The sequence below is a fragment of the Atractosteus spatula genome, chromosome 19 (genome assembly GCF_055471065.1).
Source record: "Atractosteus spatula isolate fAtrSpa1 chromosome 19, fAtrSpa1.hap1, whole genome shotgun sequence".
Lineage (NCBI taxonomy): Eukaryota > Metazoa > Chordata > Actinopteri > Semionotiformes > Lepisosteidae > Atractosteus > Atractosteus spatula.
In genome coordinates, this window is record NC_142724.1 from 1,194,538 (window position 1) to 1,215,018 (window position 20,481).

At 54.5% G+C, this 20,481-nt stretch overlaps 1 protein-coding gene across 3 annotated transcripts in view; it reads left to right on the forward strand.

Annotated features, from left to right (window-relative positions):
• The window catches only part of mtss1 (MTSS I-BAR domain containing 1), a 47,248-nt gene that overhangs the window by 8,889 nt on the left and 17,878 nt on the right, over nt 1-20,481 (forward strand). For all 3 annotated transcript variants that reach the window (XM_088937781.1, XM_088937783.1, XM_088937782.1), the window contains exons 2-5: nt 2,208-2,269; nt 3,266-3,339; nt 18,146-18,230; nt 19,941-20,032. In XM_088937781.1, coding sequence (XP_088793907.1) covers nt 2,208-2,269; nt 3,266-3,339; nt 18,146-18,230; nt 19,941-20,032 — 313 coding nt within the window. The remainder of the gene's footprint in view (nt 1-2,207; nt 2,270-3,265; nt 3,340-18,145; nt 18,231-19,940; nt 20,033-20,481) is intronic.

Consider the following 20,481-nt stretch of genomic DNA (forward strand, 5'->3'; position numbering starts at 1 on the left):
AAAAGCAGACAGTGCGACTCATCAGCAGAGGAGTTCTTCTGGAAGTCTGATCAGTGTTTTTTCTCGGTGTTGACTCTACCACGCTGTCAGTTCTGTATGTGGGATGCAACAGTTCCTGAGAATTTCGGCCTGGCTTCTGCCCAAGGGCATCTTCTCCTCTGTCATGGGGGGCGCTGTCTCTGCTGGTTCTGCCTGCAGGCAGCAGTCATGCTGCTCTGTGCTGGGCTTTCTGGTGCTCTGTGGGTGTGAAATATTGAACTGTCTGTCGGGGAAGGAGTTAGCCAAGCTGGTTTACAACTCGCTTCTCGGTGCCAGGGTCCTGGGTTCGATTCCAGTTTGCTCGGTGTGTGGAGTTAGTTCCAAGTACAGCCAGTGCTGGTTACAGGACTGAATTGAACCCGTTGAGCTCGACTGGGCTTCTCAGCCTCCTCTCTGTTGCTCGGAAAAGTTTTTTCTCTCGAGAACAATCGCTGGGATCGCCTGGATATTCCAGGTTTTGCAAGCATGTTTTGTGTAAATTTGCAGATAGCTAAATATTTGAAATAAGTAAAAATCCTATTAAAATATTGAGCTTTTGAGCTTCGTAGGCAGAAGTTAAACAAGAGCCTGCAGCTTATAAAACATGAAGTGGAGTGCCCTGCAAGGCGGACTGGAGTCGTTGCTTCAGGCTGGTGTATGAAACCTGGCAGAGGATTGTAGTGCTGTACTGGTTGAGTGCATTGAGGGTAACAGAAGAGAGGCTGCAGAGAACGATGCTCTTCTAACTGGATCGTAACTGGTCTGAAGACCTCATCCCACCATTCCTTCAAAGTCCAGTAAACACTGTGCTGCTGTAGCAGCATGAATGGTTGCTCCACTCATGCACCACTCTTTGTGTACGGAACGGCTTAGTGTTTGTAGAGCTGCAAGCCACTCTGGTAGGGGCGAAGAGACAGCTGGGGCCAGCTGCTCCTGCGCCGCAGCTGCGCTGTGTGGGGATCGAGAGGGCCTGCTAACTGCAGGACACCTGTCGGGCAGCTGCTCCTCCGCGGTCGAGCCGCCTGAAACAGGAGCCCAGCTTTCAGTGGCTTGGGGTCCGGTCGCGGCTCCTCTTCCTGGGCGAGCCGGGGTGCAAGAGGCCCCCCTCCCCGTGCCGGAGGTCTCTCTCGGGGAGAAACGCTGAAGAAGACAACTGCAGACGCCTTGGTCTCTGTCCAGATCAGTTGGATGGTGTTGATTAACCTAACTAGGAAAACTGGGATCGGAGCAGGGCTGTTACAGCAGCACAGGGGCAGAGACATGCTGAGACCACAGCGCTTCACAGCCAGAACAAGAGTGGCATCCACTGGGTTGGGAATTCGTTTTGATAGAGGCGAAAAGTCTTATGTTACGTTAGGTCTGTAGTTTGAAGGTTTTCTGATTCTCCTGGTGTGTCTGCAGTGCTGTGTGGCTGTGAGTTGAGGTCAGCAGACAGCCTTTGAAACGTGATTTTGGGAGGAATGTGTTGCATATTTGCATAGTTTTGATTTCTGTAGCTGTCAGCCAGATTATTCAGTCTGACTGAAGCGAAGGAGCAGCAGAGCGGGGACCTCGATCCTCTGGAGCCAATTCTCTGCTGGGCCGTCGGCTGGTGGAAAACAGCTGTTTTCCGACTGCTAAACTTTTCCGTCCCTGAGGGAGGATAAGGAAGTGGGATTTGAAGGGTCTTTTCCTCTGGAATAAAATTCCGGGGGTGGAGGCAGATTTTCTGTTCCGTGGCTGCGGTGTCCGGATTGAGTTACCTGTCAGACCGCTCAGACTTTCTGGACCAACATGGTTAGGAAGCAGCGTGAGCATTTTCTTTCCTTTGCGTGATGTGCGTTTGGTTTTAGTTGGGGATGACGTCATTTAAAAATGCTTTCCTCTCAGTCCTGCTCCGCCGTCCCTCCCTGGCAAGCCCTCTTAATTCGGAAGGAAGTCGTGTCGAGATCGTCGTTGCGGGGGCAAGCGGGCTGGAGCGGAGAGGTGCTGCCGGGAGTGGGAAAGCAAGGCGAAGCCCCCCTGTGGGATTGGCTCCGCTCCAGCGAAGCAAAGAGCCGCGCTGGGTTCCCCTTCCTCCAGCGGCCTGCGCTCCCGGGAGCTGAGCCAGGATTACTTCCGGGTCACGAGCTGACCTCGGGCACCCCCTGTGTTTAGCATTCAGTTTCCCCTGATGTTAATGCTGTTCCTCTGACTCTTTTACTTTTCAGTCCAGTTATCCGGCCTGGGAGGATTTTGTCACCAAAGGCACGAAGCTGCAGTCCCAGCTCAGGTGAGTTGTGTCTCACAGATTCCCAGGAACACTGCATCTCCTCCCCCTTTTCCCAGATTCCCCCAGCCACCCTGCCTTGAGCCGGGAATTTAGCTTTAAATTGAAACCAAAGGCTCTAAAATTTTTATTTTTGCCTTTTCCTTTTAAAATACTGACGTGTGAAAATCAATGAGTGATTTGTCTCCCTAACACTTAGGGATGCCCAGACACTGGACTGTCTGAGGGGACCCCGACAGCACAGTAGCGTGTAAAACCAGCGCTCTCGCACCACAGACCTTTAGATGTGTCCACTTCCACTTCTAGTGTTTTAGAATGACAGTAAGCAGTGTGGATAATCGTCACGCGTGTTTCAGTATCGACGGGGGCTTCTAGTGAAGGAGATCATTTGAAAGAACTCGCCCTGCTGCTGCTGTGGGGGGGCAGAGCTTATCCTGGAACCCGTGTCCGCCAGTAGACCGAGCAGCAGCAGCAGCAGTGGCTGCAGGAGGTATTTTCTGAATCTGGGGACCAGACCAGGACCTTTGAGGAAACGAAATGCTGTTCGTAATTCCCCGGATCATGTGTGCGTGCGTGCATTAGGGGACAGGGGTGCGGATTGTAGCAGAAGCTCAGAGCGCTGCCAGACCCTGGTTTCGCAGCATAGTCTCGGAGAGGACTGAGCGCCGCTGGGGATGTGCTATTGCGGGCCAACAATGAGGCCCATTCAGAACCAGGTTAAGAAGAAAAGTGGTGCTTGCGGCACAGTCTGAAGGTTAGGGTCCACATTCCAGATCCTGCTTAAGAGATTTTTTTTCAGCAAAAAAAAAAAAGAGGGAGAATGAGCAACTTTGCTTTCTGGTCTGCAGCAGGTTTTGGGAGAAGGGAGCTAGATGGCACCCCAGGACGCCCGAGAACAGAAATAGAAGCGGAGGTTATTGACTGCTGAACTGTGCGAGTGGAACCAATGCAGTGGCGTTGCCATTGATATCTCCTGTCCCATTGTGCTGTGTTTTTCAGGACAACAATCCTCGTCACGAGCTCGTTCCTGGATGCCTTTCAGAAGGTGGCTGACTTGGCGACGAGCACAAGAGGTGAGTGCAGCACACTGGCACCTCGGCTCTCTCTGTCCTGCGCCTCTCTGCCTCTCCTTGTTCTTGCCCTGACAGCCGCGCAGCAGCAGCTGGTGAGCTTTGTGCTGACATGGTTCTGGAGCGTTTAAAGACAACAGGTTGCTGTGTGTAGGAAATCCCTTGAGGTTTCTCCTGAGTAGTGGCACAGTGCAGATCTGGGGGTGCAGCTGAAGCAGCCAGCTGCCCAGGTCGTCGTACAGCACATGTTGATCTTACGTCAGACAGCGCCAATCCGGTGTCAGTATTGTCATTGTGTTTCAAGTCCCATTCTGGCTGCTGAAGGTCTGAAGGCGGTTTTGTGGCCCAGGACCGTGGAGAGGAGGTGGAAGGATACAGCAGGACCATTGGAGAGCGAGTGCAGACATGCCGCAGCCCTGGTCAGAGGGCAGGAGGAGGGAGGAGGAGGGTTGCTTGTTTTTCAGAGCAGAGATAGTTCCATGTGTTTTCAGTTAGGAGCAGTCTAAACCAGGCTACACTGCACCAGGACTTCCTCACGCCCAAGAGCTCGGCTCACACCTGCGGAGTCCCAGCTCCATGCAAGCCTGGGGGGGCGGGGTGCGCCACAGCCTGCGAGACAGCCTGGCCCTGGACAGGCTCCTACCGAGGGCCCGGGCCTCTTCCTCTGGAAGGAGTCGCTGCGGCATAACCTTAAACTCTAAACCGTAAACGATTTTTAAAGAGGACATTGTCCTGGTGTTTTCTATCATGTGCCTTTTTGTGTTGAGTTTTTTAAAAATATGGCCTACTGTAGTGAGTCTAGGCCAGGATAAGAGAGTTCAGAAGTGAAAGACTTCATCTTGTGGCTTGACGTGTTAGTGTCTTGTGATTCCCTGACCGGCTCTCAGGCTGCAGGGCTGCAGTGCTTTAGGCCTGTTCTGTGCGCTGGGCAGGTGTGTCAGTTCAGTGTGAAAGGTGCTGGGAGGGGTGGAGGGGCTGCGGCGTGCGAGATCCCCTCCCCCACCCATCAAGGTCGGTTCCCAGTCCGTGTGTGAGAGAATCCAGTCTTGCTTCAGTTATTTGCAGATAAGAAGGCCTCCACATCTGGAGCAGCTGTGTGCTGTGTGTCAGAATTGTTAAAAACGTCTCCTGGCCAGACCAGTCCAGCTCTGCGCGTGGGAGCTTGCGGTACGCGCCGACTCCAGTGCTCTCTGTGACGCAGGCTTGTTCAGACGAAGGCACAGCCAGGCAAGAGAACCCCTCCTCTGCTTTGCCGAGTAGGGCCAGTCTCTTGGGCCCCGGGGGGCTTAGTCAGGGAGTGAAACTCAACCACATCCGTCAGCCGGCGAGAGGAAACTTGTTTTCTTTTTTTTGATGTACAGGTATTTTTTCGAAACCTGAGGATATGATTCCATGCCTGTGCAAGTTCAGCAAGTTCAGGTCCACAAGCTTGCTGTGATTGCAGATGTGTGAATATCTGCAGAGGTGATACTGACAAGCTTCTCCTTCCTGCTTCCCGAGCACATTCTGTTCTGTAGAGCCTACAGATAGTATAACGCCTGAAATGGGTCCCTCTGGTGCGTTTTCTCTGTGAAATGCCTGGGGTGTCCTTATGTTAAAAGCCAGCAGGAGAGCCCGGGCTCCAGTGAGTGTCAGTGGGGTGCAGGCTGGATACAGCCGAGCCCCGAGCTCAGGGCCTCACCTGGGAACAGCCTGACCTGTTCACAGAGTGCTTTTGTGTTGCTAGAAGGCTGTCAGGTTTCGGATTTCCTGGAAAAGGCAGGGTGCAGGAGAAGGAGGCTTTTAGACTTTGGGATCCGAGGGGGGAGTGGGAGCGCTGTCCCTCCGGCCTGGGGTTCTGGTCCTGTGTGTGCCGGCACGTTTCCTTCCGGTTCCCGGTGGAGGCCCGGGAGCGGGCAGCTCTGCAGGCCGTGGAGTGAAGGGCGGTGCCAGACCTGCGGTGACTCCTGGGACTCCAGCGGCTGTGCCCATCCCTCGGGCTCTGCTGAGGGAGCGTTCTTCCAGCGGGCCGGCCAGCAGAGCAGCAGGGCAGGGCCAGCGCCGGTCCTGCTCTCCCACACTGTCCAGGGACCTCAGTCCGGTAGGTCTGACGGGACCGAAGGCCTGCCGAGTCTCCTCTTCTCTCCCTGGAGACAGCAGTTCAGAGGAATTTGTGCTGTTTGTTTTTTCTCCCCCTGAAGCTGTTTGTGAAAGCTGTGGTGGTGTGAAAGTGAGCAGACTCCCTCTCAGCCCTCTGTGCTCTCAGGCCGTCACCTGTCCGCCAGAATGGGGGTCTTGGTCCAGCCTGGCGGCTGTCCGGCTGTGCGGGGCGCTCGGAGTGGGGGGGGATCAGGAGGCCATACTGCTTCGGGGGGGGCCTGTTCTGTGGATGGGTGACTGAAGAGAGCGTTTGGGTGTGCAGGGCTGTGCCCGTTAGTAACTCAGAACCTAAAGAAACGGCACCGGTGGCTGAAGAAAAGAGCGAGGTGTACTGGCGGAGTGTTCCGCTCGGAGGAACCTCTCGCTTCCGGATGTGATGACAGCGGTAATTGGACCCCTGCCGGGGGGATATGGGCTGATCAGTTGCGGACCCCTCTCTTGCGGGGACACCGGTGTTTGACTAATTGAAAGCTCTGCCTGATTGATTCTTTAATAACCGTCTCGGGTGTTCTAATAGAGAGCCTGGAGGCGAGACAGCTGCTGGGTCTGCTGCTCTTCAGACAGACCGCTAACAGCCTGTCAGCTTGTAGGGCACGTTGGACAGCGGCGGATCGCTTCCCTGCCGTGCTCTGGAGAGGCACGTCGTGTTCTGCAGTTAGGCTTCTGTGCTCTTAAGGAATGGTGGGTTTTTCATTCTGTGAACACGTGTGAAATTATCCCCATTTTCTTTCCCAGTGGGCCCATCCACTGTGAGTCTTTGTTCCAGTTAATCCTTAATTACTGACGCGATCGTAAGCAGCAGCTTCAATCAGACAATTAAGAGAAGACACTAAAGCACTGGTCTGGTTGAAATCCTGCGTTAGCGCCGGCTGGAGGAGCCAGTGATTGTCTGCTCGTCGTTTCTGAATTGCTAGTTGTTCTTTGGCGTTAACAGTTACAAGCTGCTGAAAAGCAAAACCCAGGCGGACAGCGTGCGGGGGAGGGGGGTCAGGCTGGGTCGGGCTGCTGGAGGTTGCTCTGTCTGTCCCGGTGGTCATTTCCACTCTGAAGTGTTTCAGAAGTCTTTTAATTAGGGCCGCCATCCTGCAAGTCCAAATATCTGAGCTGGTCGGGCAATGCTGTGTGAGTTTCCAGGGTCCTATTCCAGCAGAGCACAGTTGGCTCTTTATCTGCAGTCCACAGATGTCCATAAAACACACAGATGTTGCTCAGTCCTCTCTCCTCATTGCCAGTTTTCTGGTTATTTCTCTCTCTCTCTGCAGCTCTCTTGGGAGAGTGGTCACAGTCCATCTTCGGAGTTCTTACTACCTTTTCAACAATGTACTATACACAGTTCTTGTTTTTTGTACCTTTTCTGACAGGTAATTATACTCTCTTTAATGTGTCGTTTCGCTGCGGGGTGGGGGAGTGACACAACGGGGGGTTCAGGAGGGCTGTAATTGACAGTCATTGCGAGGGTTATAATGGGAAAAGAACTTGCACAGAGTGTGGTGGTTCATTTTGGACAGAAAATGGAAGCTCATTTCTGACTCTTGTTTGTTTTTAATGCTCTGTTGTGCTTTTTGACGCCTTTGAAATTGCGCAATTTTCTTGCTTGTTTTCTGTTTTATTGACAATCTCTATCTGCCACTTGTGTTTATGCAGTTCATCTGTTCGCCAACTGGCCCTGTCAACAGGGTGCCAGATAGGAGCTCTTCAGCTTCTCCCTGGTTGGGGAGGGGCTGTTCCAACTTCCTGAAGAACCTTTAGGCTTCTGAGTTGCCAAGATTCTTCAGTTCCAGGCTTAAATGTGCACCCTGTCTTCCTTTACACATTCCTCACATCATGTGCATTAGGCTGCAAATTGTTTTGTTTGGTTTATGACACCAAAGCATCATGGAGCTTTGAGAATTTTATTGTTATAAAGTTATGGATGCATTTGAGCTCCCGTTGCTGGGGTGTGAAGACTTCTGGGACACAGTGCACCATCATGTGTGGGACGGGCTTGACTACTGTCCAGGCAGCAGACTGCTTGTTCCTCCCGTGCTCTGCTGCTGTGCATGCTGGGATAGGACCATGGCTCTGAGTGCCCACCTGTCCCCCCGTCCCCCCTGTCTGACAGGAGTCATCTCTGTGAAGAAGACACCGCTGGACACACCTGTCCGGTGTGGGTGCTGTGGGTGTGGGAGCAGCCTGTCCTGTAGGGCCTCATAGACCTGTTAGGTATCCTGACAGCACTTGGCGGGCAAGGCCAGTGGCCTGGTCTGCCATCAGCGCTGCGTTCCAGTGGAAACTGTGCAGATGCGGGTTCTTTTCAGACAAAACCGAAAACCTTTTTTTTCGCTGGAGTGAACACATTTACAAGGGTTCTGTTGCTTTCTGTGTTCCTTTCTGTACATTGTTCCTTTCCGAACATTGCAGATTGCGGGGCTGGGTGCCACTGGGTGGCCCCGGGCTGCAGCAGAGGCCCTGCGTGTCTGTCCCGCAGAGTGGGCTGGCTCTACAGATGGTGCTGTCTCCGGCCGGGAGGCCTGCTGCCCAGGGGTCAGGATGTCTCTGAGCCCAGTGTGTCCATGCACATCCTCAGAGCGCGCTCATCCTCGTTCTCTAGTGTTCTCTCTCTTTCCAAGAGGCATTTCTTCAGCTGTTCCTTCCATTTTCTGTTTCCCTTGTTTTTTTCCTCCCTCGTGTTTGCTCCTTATCTTTCCTTCTCTTTTGCCTCCTCCCTCTCTCGCGGCAGAGTGGTATGAGGGTGTGGCGCGCCCGGAAGGGTTTTCTTGTTTTTTTTCCTCGAGCTCTGGTTTTACTTTCGGAAGCAAACCCGGCTCTCCGGCTCTGACCCGGCTGCTGACAGACGTGTGGGCCGGGAGTGGCCCCAGCAGGGCGAGATCGGCACGGTGCTCCGGCTCTGGAGGCCTGGCGGATAGGGAAGCGCAGGCAGGCGGGAGTCTGCTGGGGGAGGAAATGAGCAGCAGGCCAGTTGTCTTGCAGGCGAGGAGGCCTGGGTTCCCTGTTCCATCAGTCTCGCGCTGCTGTCGGAGCTGCTGATTGTTCTTGCTGGGCACCTCCTCTCCGCTGCCACGCCCGGAAGAGATCTCGAGACAAGTTCCTGTTTTGGGAACGCGGACCCCCGAGTCCGACACCGCCGTCTGGGTTATTTTCGGTCTTCCTCTCCTCCCCTTTCTCTTCTTTCTGTCTGACGAAAGCTGGGCTCTCGTGCGCGGAGGTGGGCGACGGGCCCAGGAGCGAGCTGCGGGGCCGGGGCCGGGGCTGGGGGGGGCAGTTTTGCTTTCAGCCTTCGGTACCCTGAGGGGGCCAGGTGGCAGAAAGAGGAGCATCAGCGTGGAGGAGTCAGGGAAGAGCCCTGCTCCTGACAGGGTGGGGACCGTGGGCGTCCATGTCAGCTGAAGCTGGGTCACTAACAGAGGTCCTGCCGCCCCTGGTGTGACTGAGCACTCAGACTGGGCTGGGGCAGCCGGAGACCGCAGTGAGCTCCGCTCCTCCGAGGTCGGGGGAAGGCAGTGAGCTCCGGGACTCGGCAGACGAGTGTTTTCTTTGTGGTGGAAGGGAGCACGTTGACAATGGCAGCTCAGCTGAATGTTTGTTACTTTGCGTTGCTTTCCCCGCGCAGCCTGGAGCGGTTCGCTGGCAGGCTGCCGCGCTCCCGGAGGCGGGAAGACGAGGAGCTGGTGCGATCTCTTCCGTCTCTCGTCGTGTCGGACCTGCTGCGATGAGACAGCGTCGCTATGGTGCCTGGGCTGTTTGCCTGACTGTTTGTTGCCATGGCGTTTGTGGCTTGTGATGTAATGGCTGCGTACTCACCCCCCCTGACTTGCGTCTTCAGGAATTTGTAAAAGAGAGAGTGCCGTCGGTGGTTGTCATGGTTACAGGGTATGCGGTTTGCAGGGCGTGCGTCTTACTCAAGGAACTTTCCTACAGATGGCTCGGGCTCCGGTGCCATGTGTTTTCCACGCAGTCAGCAGGCCAGATGTCGGCGTGGTAACCACCACGCTGTCGACACGGGAGCGCTGAGCTGTCCCGTCTCGTCTGCCTGACCCGGCCTCCCTCACGGGGCGGAGCCGCGCCCGTCGTCTCTTGCTTCCCTGTGGAATTTCCCAGGTTTTCGGCTGTGCCGCAGTTTGAACAGGCGGCGTTTGTACCGCCGAGCGGAGGGTCATTCCAGGGCTTCCCAGACCAGTGTGTCGACGGTGTGATAACGGAAGTCAGGCAGGAGTAAGCAGATCATTGGAAATGGTGATTGCAAAGCTAGTGAGATAACGGTGAATCAGGGGCGTGGGTAACTGTGAAGAGAAGATAACAGAACAGTGTTATATCAGCCTGGATGGAGCCAGAATGCAGTTACAGATCTACGGTATATAAGGACTTAAGGATTTAATGATTTAACAGCGCTGAGCCCGATCGATGAGTTGCTCTGGCTGAGCGCTGAGCGGCCGCGGTTCCTGCAGGCCCTGGGCAGCTGCGGCTGTTCCTGAGCGGCTCTTGTGCTCTCGAACACTGGCTCCCTCTGCCGCGGCTCGGGCGGTGGGCGTTGGAAGTTGTTTTTGGGCCCGTGAAGGAGAAGGGGCAGTTCTGTGGCGGGGCGGAAGGAGCGCGCCAGCACCTGCTCCCTCGCCAGCGGATGAGGCGGGTTTCCCCGGTTTCTCTCGGTGCGGCGCTGGTTAGCGGGGTGCCAGGGGCAGGTCTGCGGGGGACACCGGTGGAGATGCTAGTTTGGGGAACGGGGGCCGGGACGTGTCTGGGCGGGGCAGTCAGTGGGGGGGCCCAGCCGGGGTTCGGAGAATGGTGCCGTGACGCGTTCCCCAGGGTGGAGACGTGACAGAACCGGGATCGAGCCGGAGCTCCAGCTGCACACTGCCCTGCTGGATGCAAACCGCACCTCCGCAGCTCTGTCTGGAGGCTGGCCTGATCGAGTCCGGCGGTGTGCAGGGAGCCGGACACTCCCGCCAGCTGGGCTCTGCGTGTTGCACAGCGGACCTGGGCCTGGAGGAGCAGGGGAGCGCAGCAGGGTCTCTCTTACCCCCCCCCCCCCCCCCCGGTCTCCTAGCTGGCGGTCTCGGCTCGTCAGTGGGTTACACATCTGTGGGCTCTTCACAGCCAGGCGTTAACCCTGTGCCTGACCCGGAGCAGTGCACGTCAGCTTCCTCGTGTCGGTTGTCTGAAATCTCTGTGTAAATACCGAAATCCTCTCCGGTCCTTTAGGCTTCTTTGTTTGGGGGGGGGGTTGTCAGTGAAAGGGCGTGGACATGAAACGGCAGGCTCCAGTAAAGGCCGCGCAGTCTTCTGAAGTTCGGTTTGATCTCGGCGGGCAGCCAGGCTCAGCCGATTGCGAGTTAAAAGCACACACGCACGCAGTTCCCTGGTCTAAAGTCCACATGCGCCGCGCTCCCACTCAGCTGGTCTCCTGAAATGCCAGCACGCTGCCCTGCCTGGCATGGTTATCCCTTTTCGCTGTGCACGGCTGGGAGGCCGGGGTCTCTCTGCGGTGGGCGCCCTTCTCCCTGGGCTGCCCACCCAGGGGCAGTGCCCGAGTGTGCATGGGCAGGACATGGCACACTGCTGCTGCACCTAGCCGTCCTGTCTCCATGGGAACATGTCTTCATGTCTCCATGGGCTCAGAGAGCTTCAGGGCTACGCAGGTGGTAGTATTTCTTCTGTGCGATGTAGGGTGCGTGGGTGTAGGGCTGTTTTTTTAAATTCATTTGTGGGTGAAGCAGGAGGTTGCTCCAGTAAAAAAAGTCACATCAGCTGGTTGATCATGCTAACTTGTTTTTAATTCAATCATTTATTTTTGTGCTGGTCAGAAAGCCCAGGTGTGCTGGTACTGGAGGATTACGCTGGCTTTGCTGTGGGCTGGTCTCTCTCGGTTCAGTACACAGTACCAGCCCTCAGGCGAGCTCTGCTTTGGTGCTGGAGCCTGACGGAGACACGGCTGCCTTTTTAAAATTTGGTTAGAAACGTCTGCAAGGCCACTTTGCGAGATGATGATTTATCTTTTAATAATCTGCTATCGGAGTTCAAGGTCTGATGGCTGAACCTGGGAGGGAGCAGATAAGGTGGTGAATGGGCGAGGCTGGGACAGGGCTGGCCAGTGGGAGGAGGGGGTGTGTCTGCAGCAGCAGAGCCCTAGAGAACTTGTGCAGCAAGATCTGTCATCAGTGTGCGATAGGGCGACACCTGTGACTGCAGCACGCCTACAGGCACAGAAACGTCGCGTTACCACATGCCAGGCGGTACTGGCACGGAAACAAGACTGATCTCAGGGTTTACCCTGACGTGCCTCTTCTGTGTCTGTTTTTCCTCAGAACAATTGAATGCCTGCATTTGGATGTTGTTGTATAAAACATGGAGGCCTGAAATGGCTCATCCTTGTTGTGCAAGCTCTCTGGGACCGTGCGCCACCGCCAGAGAACCGCTAATCAGTCAGCTTCTAGCAGCCAAATAAGCTCAATGCGCTGACAAGCCTCCTCTTGTATGGAATCTTTCTCCCGTCCCAGTTTCCTGCTGTGTTGGCGTGGAGGGGCAGTCGGCTTTGGCAATTGTATTGCACTGCACTGCAGACCTTTGATCTGTTTGCTCCCTTAAGTATTGACCTGATCCTCCAGGGCTAATTTAGCAGTCAAGGGTCAGCTCAGTGACTTGGTTCTTGGAAGGTTCTGTGGGTGCTCTTGGCCGGTGTCTGGCCCAGTCTGGATGGACCGTGGCTGGCTGGCACTAGAGGGGGAGCGGAGGTGTTGGGGGGGCTGCAGGTTGTGATGAGTGTAGCCAGGGCAGACTGCCCCCCCTCCTGCTTGAGCCCCCGTGCTTGACGCAGGATCGGAAGGTGTCACTGTCACCGTAGAAGGGTGTCGATTTGCTTGGCTGATGTGGGACCTGAACTAGAGCCAATCGATTTGGCTGTTCAGATGTAAACCAGGTCAGAGAATCCTCTCGGGGGAGAAGCAACAAGCCTGCCTTCTCTCTCGCGGTTCACAGTGAGCGCAAACTGCGCTGTACTGCACAACACCCTGCACGTGTTATCAGTCTGACCCAGATTTCATCTGCCTTCAGAGGCCTTGATTATAAAATGATGCTGTTTGCAGTCAATGCCAAGGGCAGTCTTGGAGCTAATCAATGACTAATTGTGTTGTCCCTGGAGTTATCAGCTGATGTAGGCTATGTGCTGCGCGCTTCCTCTCAAGAGCAGCACAGACTAGACCTGCGGTGTGTGTCCCACACAGGGCAGTGTTTCCTCAAAGCCAGTAAAAAGCTCTCTTTTCTGTGAACCCACAGGAGTAAAACTCGAGCTCCCCTGAAAAGCATGAAGCATGAAAACCTCCTTACAGCACCGAGTCAGTCTCTTCTGTCGGGGGAGATCACTGGCTCACTCCCTGGCCCAGGAGAGCCGCAGTAACAGCAGGAGAAACTGTTCTCGGGAGGAGAGTCTCCCCCCTTCCTCCTCGCGCCTGTTCCTGTCAATGGCTGCATTATAACTGGGCTCCTGTGAGGAAAGTGTGTCCCGAGGTTGCGAAGTACCAAGAGTCTCTTCTTACGAAATGCATCGCACGCCCACAGAGCCGGAGAATCCTCTCTGTCTGGGCAGACTGAATAAGCTCCCCTCTGTGTTGTTGTTGTTCTTGGCAATGAGACCTCCGTCTTGAAGCGTCCTTCTGTAAAGGGTCTTGTCCTTGTTTGTGTAAAAGACGGCAGCGGAGCGTGCTTTGCGGTTGAGGCTGGGGAGTTTCCAGGGCCGGACAGTCCCCAGAGTTTACTGCCCAGGGTTCTGCCCCGTGTGAGAGCGAGGCAGACACCCGGCAGGACCGGAGCCAGCGCTGTCTGGGCGGCTGTCCGTCGTCATTCAGGATGTTTTCTTCCTTTCTCTCCCCTTCCAGACTCGGCGGCCTGACCTGTTAGGTGCGTTATTCTGTTGCGCCGGTGAAATGTCTTGTTAATTAAACGAGCTGCAATTAATTTTCCAGCTCCTATATGTAAGCCCACTCTCCCCCTGTAACTCCTTCTCGTTCCTGTGTCCAGCAGGATGGGGGGGGGGGCTGCTTCCAGGCTGATTCCAGTGAGGTAGGAAACTGAGATCATGGAATCTATGGAAATTCAGTTCTTTCCAAAAACACGAGCCTTGTGCCTCGAGACAGGCAGCCTCGCTCAGGCGGGCCGATGACTTGTTGACGGATGGTCTAGAGACCATGTGGGTTGTCAGTGCTGCTCACAGGAATCCCCTGATGTCTCCGGAGTGCCGACGGGATCCCGAGATAACAGGATGAGCGGAGCGGGGATGGATCCTCGCCGTGCCTTGCCCAGCTTCTCGGAGCGGAGCGGTCCGCATGTCCGCTGCGCAGGCACATGGGCCCAGTGGGGTCATTCGCCCAGCAGCGTTTGAAATGGGGGGTGAAACTAATGTACACTTTCTCCTGCCATCCCCCACCCAGGAGTTTCAGGATCTAAATTTATCCAGGAAAATATCTGGAACGGGAAACGCTCGTCTCCCAGCACCTCAGTGGGTTCTAGCTGTTGTTCTCCAGGCCGGGACCTGTAGCTCCCTGACTAGCAGCCGGAGATCCTCAGGGGTGTCCCCTGTGCTGCAGTCCAGCTGTCTCGCCCCCTGACCCTGCGGGGAGGTGTGTGTGTGTTCAGAGCTGGACAGCCCCAGAGCGGTCCTCCCCTTCCCTTCCGCCCGGGGGCACCACTCCCGGAGTCCCCCCTTTCAGTGAGGGTCCAGTCTGGTCCGGGCTGGACCAGAACTCCTCGTGCAGCACAGCTGCTAGAGCTCGATTCGAAACCAGCAGGCTTGTGTTTAGGGAGGATGTGAAGAAGACCTGATGTTTGACCTCTCGCTGTGGAGGGTTTGCAGAGAAGAGCTGTAACAGGGCGGCCAAGTGAGGGAACCCCAGAGGTGCTGCTCTCTGTGCCAAGTGTGGAACGGATCACAGCGCTCTGGATTCTCCCGGCTCCTCCTTTAGAGGAGCTGCAGTTCCAAACAGTCTCCAGCCTGTAGTTCAGGGACAGGGGAGGCAGGGGGGCCTGTGAGCTCGTTCTGAAACTTTATTAATGAGCGGACGTGTGGACGGAAATGCTTCTGGGACAAGCCTGGGAACACAGTGAAAAGGAAATGACCTCACTGGCACCGGGAAGAGCTCGCTCCCCAGCTGTGCTGCCAGCGATCGGCAGAACCGGCTCACCTTGAGTGCGGGTTGTTCTCCTGGTGGCTGTTGCCTGGACAGAGCCGAGCAGCTGGGCAAGAGGCACAGAGCGATGGACTGACAGAATTTCTTTCGATCCCATCCCGACCCTGCTTCTGCGCTAATCTAACCGCGTGGCGTGGAGAACGCGGCCTCTCTCTGGCCTGTGTTGTGCTATAAAATCATTTTTAAGAAGCATGTGTGAGACTGGTGGTCTCCCCAGAGGCTTGCCTGTCTGTTAATAGGGCATCTCGCATTACTTATCAGTCAGTTCGGACCTGTTGCTCTGCATGTTTAGACCGGACAAATGGTGCTCAGCACAGGCAGAGCACAGCTGTTATCGAGAAGCGTCAAGAAAACCATCATGCTGAAATGGTTTTCCTCAGCTGAAATCGGTCTCTAAAGGCCACAAACGAGCAGTTCACCTTTTATTACTTCCCTGCAAGAGCTGTTGTCCCACCCTCTTGCTTGGAGGGAGGATAAATCTGTCGTGTTTCCTGCCCTTCGCCTGAAGAAGGGATTGGCATGTGCGAGAATGCCGCAGCCAGGCCCTGCAGGAATGGCAGCTGCGTGTTGTATAGCGCCTGGGGGCAGCTGGGAGGGGTCTTTCCAATGGCTGTTTTGAAAGAGGTGTCCTGGTTACAGCCTGTTTACTTCAGCTGTTGGATGCTGTAGCGCGTTCCACTCCAAGCGAAGTTTAGCAGGGTAACAGTAAATCAGTTTAGGGGCCTTTTACATTATTTGTCCAATTAACTTATAACAGAGTGGTCATCCTAGATAGTCGTGCTCTGAAGAAAGTCATGTTTTTTTTTTCCTCTGCACTGTCCTGAGGTGACATTTGTCTGGTCTTGGCAAGGAGTGACCTTTGGCCAGTTCAGGTTCAGGCGGCTCCTCTCTTTTGTTGTTGGCCAGAGTCTCCTTCGTGGGACAAGCGGAGACCTGCTGCTGCTGCTCCGTCAGCCTCCCCCGCTGAGCTCTGATGTTGGGGAGGAGGGGCAGCTGCCCGTTAGGTGCTGTGGGAAGACGTCTGCTCTCATGTGCTCAGACAGTAGAGCCTCCAGGCGTTTCAGAGCTCAGGCACCTTCTTTCTGGACGACTGTTGACAATGTTGGCATGTGTGCTGTATCTACAGATCCACACTGTATCTACAGATGCATGTTTGTGAAAGGTGGGTCTATATAGATTTGTGTGTGCAGAGGTAGGTGCATTTATAAACTTGAGGTCTGTTTCCTTAATTCGTGTTGGCAAGAGAGGAGGACATCTTTGGCCTGGGATACAATTTGGTGAGCACTGTGCAAGCGGATGCAGGGATTCTACAGCCTTTGTCAGGGGTCAGGGGTCAGGGGTCAGGGGTCACTGTTGCTCCAGGCTGTTTTTCACACGGTTGGCGGATGACTTCCCCACTGCGCTGTCAGAGCAATCACATGACACCTGATTTGCTGGAATGTGGGCGTTAATCCTGGGGGTGAATCGATGTCTCTGGGGCCCCAGTGCCCAAACACTGATTACAAAACTAATTTGAAATAAAAGGTTTCTCCCAAGTGGCAGCAGTCTTCTCTTAAATATAGTCCTTTTAGCCCACTGGAAGGGAGGTCTGTCACACCTGGAGTTTCTCATCTTCTCCCCCTACAGGTTCAAATAAGTTTGCTCCCAAGCTTAGTTAGCTCCCACTAAGCTCTAAAGAGGTGTTAGTGGGGCCAGCAGGGGGCGCTCACCCTGCGGTCCATGTGGGTCCTAATGCCCCAGTATAGTGTTGGGGACACTATACTGTAAACAGGCCCCGTCCTTCAGATGAGACCTAAAACCGAGGTCTTGACTCTCTGTGGTCATTAAAAGTCCGAGGGTGTTTCTCGAAAAGAGTAGGGGTGTAACCCCGGTGTCCTGGCCAAATTTCCCATTGGTCCTTACCAGTCATGCTCTCCTAATGATCCCCATCTCTGAACTGGCTTCATCACTCTGCTCTCCTCCCCACTGAGAGCTGGTGTGTGGGGAGCGGACTGGTGCATCTCCAGGTGGGGCTGCACACTGGTGGTGCTGGAGGGGATCCCCATTACCTGTAAAGCACTTTGAGTGGAGTGTCCAGAAAAGCGCAATTTCAGTGTAAGCAATTATTATTATTATTATTATTATTATTATAAGCTGGAGTGAAGTGGCTCTCTGCTGTCGCCCGGCTGCGAGTGCGGGGGTGGGATGCCCACAGTTCTGGAGGAGGCAGCACAGTCGTCCTGCAGAAGAGCGGAGCATCCCCAGAGCCCGAGATGTCCCCACATGTGGGCCCCAGAGCACACTCGGGGAGCCCCTCTGTGTGGCTGGCTGGCTGTTCTGTTCTTTACTCTGTTACGAACTGTCCAGCCCAGTGTGTGAGCTGGGCGGGGAATTCCTGCCTTCAGTCCAAGCTAACCTTTAACCTGCGACTCAGCCACCCTGATCTGGTTTGCTTTCACTCTGTACTCATTGCTAAACATGCCCCCGGGGGCAGCTGCAGTGTGCAAATAGGAGCTGGATTTTTGAGTACTGGACTAACCTGACAGTAAATATAAACTGTGGGTGTATGTCAGGGCGGTTGGCTCTTGAAGTCATGTTGCTGTGTGAGCCCAGGTCAATTCAGTGCTACCCTGCTGTGCAGATCAGGCTGAATACACAGCGCTGTCAGCGACAGTCCTGGTCCACTGGTGGAGATTAGACAGTGCAAGTGGAGTGTTGCACACAGCACAAAGTGCAACTGGAGTCGCTGAACTTCTTCAGCACAGGATGCAGGCAAGCCTGCGGGGTCATTGAGCTCCTAAAGGCTTAGAGATCAGAGACTGTGTTTGCTGGACGTTTGGAACCAGATGCCGTCTCCTGAATGAGCTGTGCTTGCTCAGAGAGGGATTTCTCCCTGTCTGGCCTGAGTGCGCGCAGGCAGGCGCCTGTATTTATGGCCGTCGGTATTTGCATCTGTTATCTCTCCCTGCCTGGCCTTGCCTTAAAAAAAAGAAGCAGCAGATGTTTGCTCTCTTTTTTTCTTAGGAGATGATTTTGTTTCCCCCGATGCGGCAGCTGCTGCCGCGGTGCACAGGAGTCCGGGCGCGCCCCTCGCCCCTCGCCCCTCGCCCCTCCCCTGCCGAGACTCTTACAGCTCCGGCCCTGGGGACCCATGAGTCGTCCGAGTTTTTCAATCCAGCCCGCACTTTGTCTTCTGGTTTAACATCTTTGTCCTTCGAGTGCATCGCGCCTTTATTCTCGCAGCTGCTCACCTGCTTAATGTGACCAGCTGATTGTTAGATTTCACTTTATTTTTCCATCATGGACGTATCTTGTGTATCTGTCTTGCACTCTGATGACCCAGCTCCTTCGTCCTTTTACACTGTTTCTCAGGTACCCGTGTATCTGGAGGGACGCGACCGAGAAGGGGTCCTGCTGGTGACACCTGCGTCTTCCAGGCCCGCTGGAACAGTGGCGGGCTCTGGGAGGAGCTGGGAAATGAACGGATGTGTTTTGCTCTTTTTTTTTTGTTTCAGGGGCAACCAAAGAGATCGGCTCGGCTCTGACGAGGATGTGCATGAGGCACCGGAGCATCGAATCCAAGCTCAAGCTCTTCACGACGTGAGTTCCAGTCCTGAGGGAGTTCGTGTCCGCCTCCCGGAGAGCCGCTGTGTCGGTTCAGCTCGGCCCCTGACTGCTGGGTCCAGTAACACTGTCTTAATTGGGACAGTTTAACTGCAGCCCTGCAGGGCCACTCCCCGCGTGCCTCCTGCCCCAGTGCGACCTGGCGTGAATAGTGGCGTTGCAGGGTTCAGACTGCCAGTCCTCAGGCCTGTGCTCCTCTCTCTGGGATGGCAGAGTTGTTCAGCCGATTTCGTGGGGAGCAGAGGCGCTCGGGAGCTGAAAGAACCTGCGATGAGGCACTGGAGATGAGCTCACTCGTGGGGGGAGGGGGGCGATGCTCTCCGGGGCGTGTCTCCGTGTGCAGAATTCCTGGGCCTGCGGGAGCTCCCAGTGTAAGGCGAGGTTCGCTGGGCTGCAATCCGATCCCCCCCCCCCTCCTCAGGTTACACAAAGGGGCTCCCGATCCATTAGCGTTCCTGCTGGGTGGGAAGGGGGCGTGTTCAGCAGATTCTGAACAGATGCAGTAATTGGAGCTGATGGGAAGATGTCAGGCGTGCACTGTACTGCTCATCTTTCTGCATCGCTCCTCCACACAGAGACCCGGATCAGAGCTGGCCCTTTGTTCACCCAGTTTTTATTCTTTCTGAACAGCTCGAGTGTTGCTGTAGAGTGTATCGGCTTGACAAACCCAGCAGCCAGTTGTTAAGAGGGGGGTACCCTCCCGTGCACCCCAATCCCTGTTGGGACACAAGCGCCCACCCCTCACCCCGTGTTCCAGCTGGCCAGCGACCCCACGCTCGGGAAGTGCCTGGATTAGCGCCGGGGTCCCTGGCTGCCCCGTGTGGAGTCGACAGTCCGGGGCACAGCTGCCAGGGGTCTGGCACAGTCGGGGGCGACTCTTGAGTCCCATAAATCTGCAGCCTGTTTCGGGGTCATTAGAATGAATTATAGCTTGATAGAATTCTGGACAATTTATTTTATTGTGTCCACTCGCCGTGCTCTGATCTTTTTAAATAAGTAATGGTAGGTCTTGATTTCCTTGAGCCCTGTCGTCTCTGTCATCAGTTTTTGGCCCTCCACCGTTAAGGGGTGGCTCAGAGGCTGAAATAAACCTGGCCCCTACGTGAAACTCAAGGTCACTGTCCTGGGACAGTGTACTCTTTAATAATCTTTAATTATCCTGGAAACTATACACAGCACAGGCCTGGTCAGGGTATCGAATTAAAGGGCACCTCTGAATCTTCAGATGTTTTATATGTCTTACCCTGTTTACATATTAGAAAGAAATATCCAGAACAAAAACAGGAGAAAACAACATGCATTTTATTGTCTTTCTTCAAAAGGCAGTATCTCAATTTGCACACCTAGGATGTACATTTTTCTTCCAAGGTCTTTTCTAATGTGTCGTCTACCTTGAATAAAAAAATTAAGAGTGATTGAACACAAATAAAAAAAATTATACATTTCAGGTCCAGTCTTCATAAAATTCACGATTTTCTTCAGCTTCCAAAAAATGTGAAATAACAAAAAATATTGAAAAGAATAAATAAATTATACTATTGCACTGACGTCTGGCAGTGTTGGAGATCTTATTTATGATGTTTATGGTGAAGAGGTGTGTATTTCGACATGATCGTTCACAAAGTGAAATGACAAAGTCCTGTGCTGGCTGCTGTGTCCCTCACGGAGGCTGCGCTGTCGTTGCAGAGCCCTGACGGAGAGTCTGATAAACCCCCTGGAGCTGAAGATCGAGGAGTGGAAGAAGGTGGCCAGTCAGCTGGATAAGGACCACGCGAAAGGTAACTGTCTCCAGCTCGTGTCTCCCTCCCCAGGTGCAGAAAGAGAGTGTCTGAGGCTGTGGACAGACCCTGTGGCACTCTTAACCCCCGCCTGTAGGGCGCTGGGGCAGAGCAGTCTGTATTGTTTGTAGGCTCTGGTGTTGGACTAGCCCTGGGTGTCCCTGAACTGTAGGTTTCAAACACTGAGGTCCCTTCATCCTTCAGCTCTCCTCAGACCTCGTGCCTACTTCGGATGGGAGAAACCAAATTCATTTCATGCCATAACCGGCAGCTGCAAAGGACCCTTTTCTTGTTTCCCAGGGGACTTTGAAAGGTGCCATACAGGAGTAAGGAGGTGTGTCTGCGGTGTGTTTGCAGAGGTGTGACAGCCCCACGCACCTCCTCCCGGCTATGAGCACAGCTACAGAGCTGCGCCCCTTCTTGCTCTCTCGTTTTGTACAGCGAACAGT